The sequence below is a fragment of the Impatiens glandulifera genome, chromosome 3, assembly GCF_907164915.1.
Source record: "Impatiens glandulifera chromosome 3, dImpGla2.1, whole genome shotgun sequence".
NCBI classification, from domain to species: domain Eukaryota; kingdom Viridiplantae; phylum Streptophyta; class Magnoliopsida; order Ericales; family Balsaminaceae; genus Impatiens; species Impatiens glandulifera.
In genome coordinates, this window is record NC_061864.1 from 3466850 (window position 1) to 3470280 (window position 3431).

At 34.2% G+C, this 3431-nt stretch overlaps 1 protein-coding gene across 1 annotated transcript; it reads left to right on the forward strand.

Annotated features, from left to right (window-relative positions):
* The first annotated feature begins 919 nt into the window (after positions 1–919).
* On the forward strand, positions 920–2614 carry LOC124928911 (cytochrome P450 CYP82D47-like). The gene is made up of 2 exons (XM_047469163.1): positions 920–1860; positions 1950–2614. Exons 1-2 carry the CDS (start codon positions 937–939, stop codon positions 2571–2573), a joined length of 1548 nt encoding a protein of 515 aa, XP_047325119.1. The 5' UTR covers positions 920–936; the 3' UTR covers positions 2574–2614.
* Positions 2615–3431: the final 817 nt, after the last annotated feature.

Genomic DNA, 3431 nt, shown 5'->3' on the forward strand with positions numbered 1-3431 from the left:
TAAGAGCTTCTTTGATCTATCTGTTTTTCGGTTTGTTCGAATGCTACCTATATATGCAGTGTCTGTATTCCACTTATAAAATGACATTTATACACAAAAGTGAAACATCACCTTCCTCATTTGTAGGTTTTTTTACTCTTTGTATAAATGACGTGCCTTAGTGGATACACATTGCCGTAATGGGTAGAATCAAACACCATACATCAAACTAACCCTGTTTCTTTTAGGCGTTTTTTTATGTGTATCAGAATTTCTCACTTCTTATAAATCCTTTATTTTTTATCAATATAATTTTAACTATCAAATCATTCTTTTATTAAATTTAAATTGTAAATATAAAAGAAGATTTTAATAATTAAAAACTCAACTAGCATTTATTTTATGGATCAAAATTTTTCTTAAAAAAATCCAACAAACCAAATATTATATATGAGACAAGCTCTAAAAGATGAAATCATTACAATTCTCAACTCCTTGAATAAAACCACTTGTCTAAAAAGAAATATATAAAAAAATATATGTATATAATAAGAGTAGTTATAAGCAGAAGGAAATTAGGGTGAGGATGAGAGAGCTCTCTCATTCCCTTCTCGAATCCCTCTTCCAAATTATGTCTCTCCCTATCGTTTCTAATATAATAATTAATTTTGTACAAGACTATAGAAAATTTATAGTCCTAACTCCTAAGAACTAACTAATTTGTACTATGAGATCTGTTCGGCTGTCCTATTAGATCAGTTAGGTAACGTATTTTTATTTATTTTTTCTTTTATTTCGCTTATATAACAATTTTAAAAATATATATATTATGAATCTAAACATTCAGTATTAATCCTAGTTCATACAACCGTGATTTTCATGGATTCCTCCTTACTTAATCTTGTGAGCTCTTCAATAGCAGGAGCAGTAATATTATTAATGTTTATAGTACTATTCATGTCCCTCTATTATTTCAAAGTGATCCTCTTTCTTGGTGGTGCCGGAGATCATCCTAAACCGCCGGAACCAAGCGGAACCTGGCCTGTTCTAGGTCACCTCCTTCTTCTCCGAGGTCCCAAACATCTCCACGTAGCACTTTCTGAGATGGCCGACAAATATGGGCCAATTTTCAGCATCCGTCTTGGACTTCGCAGGGCGATTGTGGTTAGCAATTGGGAGTTGGCCAAAGAACTGTCCACCACTCACGACCTAACCGTGGCATCGCGTCCTCAAATGCTAGCAGGAAAACACTTGGGATACAACAATGCCATGTTTGGCCTTTCTCCATACGGCTCATACTGGCGGCAGATTCGAAAATTTGTGTCGTTGGAGTTGTTGTCTATGCGCCGACTCAACTTGCTCGGACACATAAGGGTGTCCGAGACAAATGCTTCCATCCAACAACTTTATAAGTTATGGGCGGATAAAGGAGATGACAACTTGACTTTGACTACCGGTTCTTATAGTGACGGTGTCCTTGTGGATATGAGGCAATGGTTATTAGACTTTACAACAAACGTGATTCATAGGATTATCTATGGAAAAAGATATGATGGGAGTGGTGTTGACATGGAAGAAGCTCGAAAATGTCAAAGAATTTTAAAGAAGATCACACGTCTGATTGGTTTAAATGTGGTTGGGGACATGATACCATGGCTTCGATGGTTAGATATAGGAGGTCACCAGAAGGTCATGAAAGAAACGTCAAAAGAATACGACAATCTCATGGAGGAGTGGCTAGAAGAGCACCATGATCGACGGAAGGGACATAACGATTCGGGTAGTGCAGATCGTGATTTCATTGACGTGATGATCTCAAAGCTTAAAGATGTCAATATAGATAATTATGATGCTGATACCATTAACAAATCTACATGCCTGGTATATCATTTGTGGTTATAAGTTATTTAAAATAGTCCTTATGATCACTAACTATCTCGAACCATTGTGATGTGTGAATAATTATACAGAATTTGAATCTCGGGGGAGTAGATTCGACGGCCACCATGCTGACATGGACTATTTCCTTACTGATGAACCATCGCGAGGTGTTGATGAAGGTTGAGGAAGAATTGGACATCCATGTGGGCAAAGGAAGGAACGTGGAGGAGTCTGATATTCCCAAATTGGTATACCTCCAAGCTGTTATGAAAGAATCCCTAAGGTTATATCCACCGGTTCCACTAGGAGGCCCAAGAGAAGTCACCAAAGATTGTGTTGTGGGCGGCTATCATGTGGCGGCAGGGACAAGACTTTTCTTTAACATATGGAAAGTCCAACACGATCCTAAGATATGGTCAGAACCATTAGAGTTTCGACCAGAGAGATTCATGACTACCCATAGGAATACAGATTTTCGTGGCCAGAATTTTGAGCTGATTCCTTTTGGTACTGGTAGGAGAGTGTGCCCGGGAATAAACCTTAGCATGCAAATGGGACACTTAGTGTTAGCTAGCTTGCTGCAGTCTTTTAAGCTCCTAAATCCCAACAATGAACTTGTAGATATGACTGCGGTTGAAGGAGTTTCATTATCTAAAGCTACGCCTCTTGAAGTGATCATCACTCCAAAGCTTTCTAGTAATCTTTATGAATGATTCCCTGAACATGTGAAGCATGGAATATGAATGAGTTTAAGTTCGGCCGACTCGATCCGTCTCTATCTAGCTCTTTTCAATAATATTTGTTCATTTTTTTTATTATTATGTTTCTATGTTTTGTGTCTTTCCTTCGTTTAATAAACAAGATGTGTGTTTTTTTATTTGCATAACCCCTCTAATAATTATTGAGAGATGGTCATCGCATTAGCCCAGCAAGTCCATGTCTTAGCCAGCCCAATTAATACAAAATTATTAATAAAGCCCAATTTATAATTATTGAATACTTTAATTGATCATGAGGCCCAATTAAATTTTTTTTCATAATTTTATTATAACTTTACAAATAAGAAAACTAATTTATATATAATAAAGTGAAAAAAAAACTTATAAATTAGGATACTTGTTAAAACAGATAAAATAAAAGAAAAGAAATTGGTATTTAATTAGGGCAGCCCAGATGTCATGGCTGGACTGAATGTATTTAAAAATAAATAAATTGTCTCATAGTTCAAATCACACATTTAGGTGATTTGAATGAATTCCTAATTTTATAACTTATAAATCTATTAAATGAATTTTTATGCATGAAGACAATTGTTTATAATTGTGTTAATAAAATAATCACTGCAGCCTCATAATATAAACTAATAATATATATATATAATAATAATAATAATAATAATAATAATAATAATAATAGAAATGTAGTTATTATCTTGTGATTGAAAACTGTACTTTTTAATGATTATATTTATATAAGCTAAATGTAGTACATTTTCATTCACAAGATTTATACTTGATAAATATTTAATATTTTGATTAGAATACATTAAAAATGAATCTCATACACGACTT

Excerpts from the sequence above, each read along its gene's own strand:
- LOC124928911 (XM_047469163.1), top strand. The coding sequence starts at position 937 with ATGTCCCTCTATTATTTCAAAGTGATCCTCTTTCTTGGTGGTGCCGGA. Across the intron at positions 1,861-1,949 it reads TTAACAAATCTACATGCCTG|AATTTGAATCTCGGGGGAGT; the intron begins GTATATCATTTG and ends ATAATTATACAG.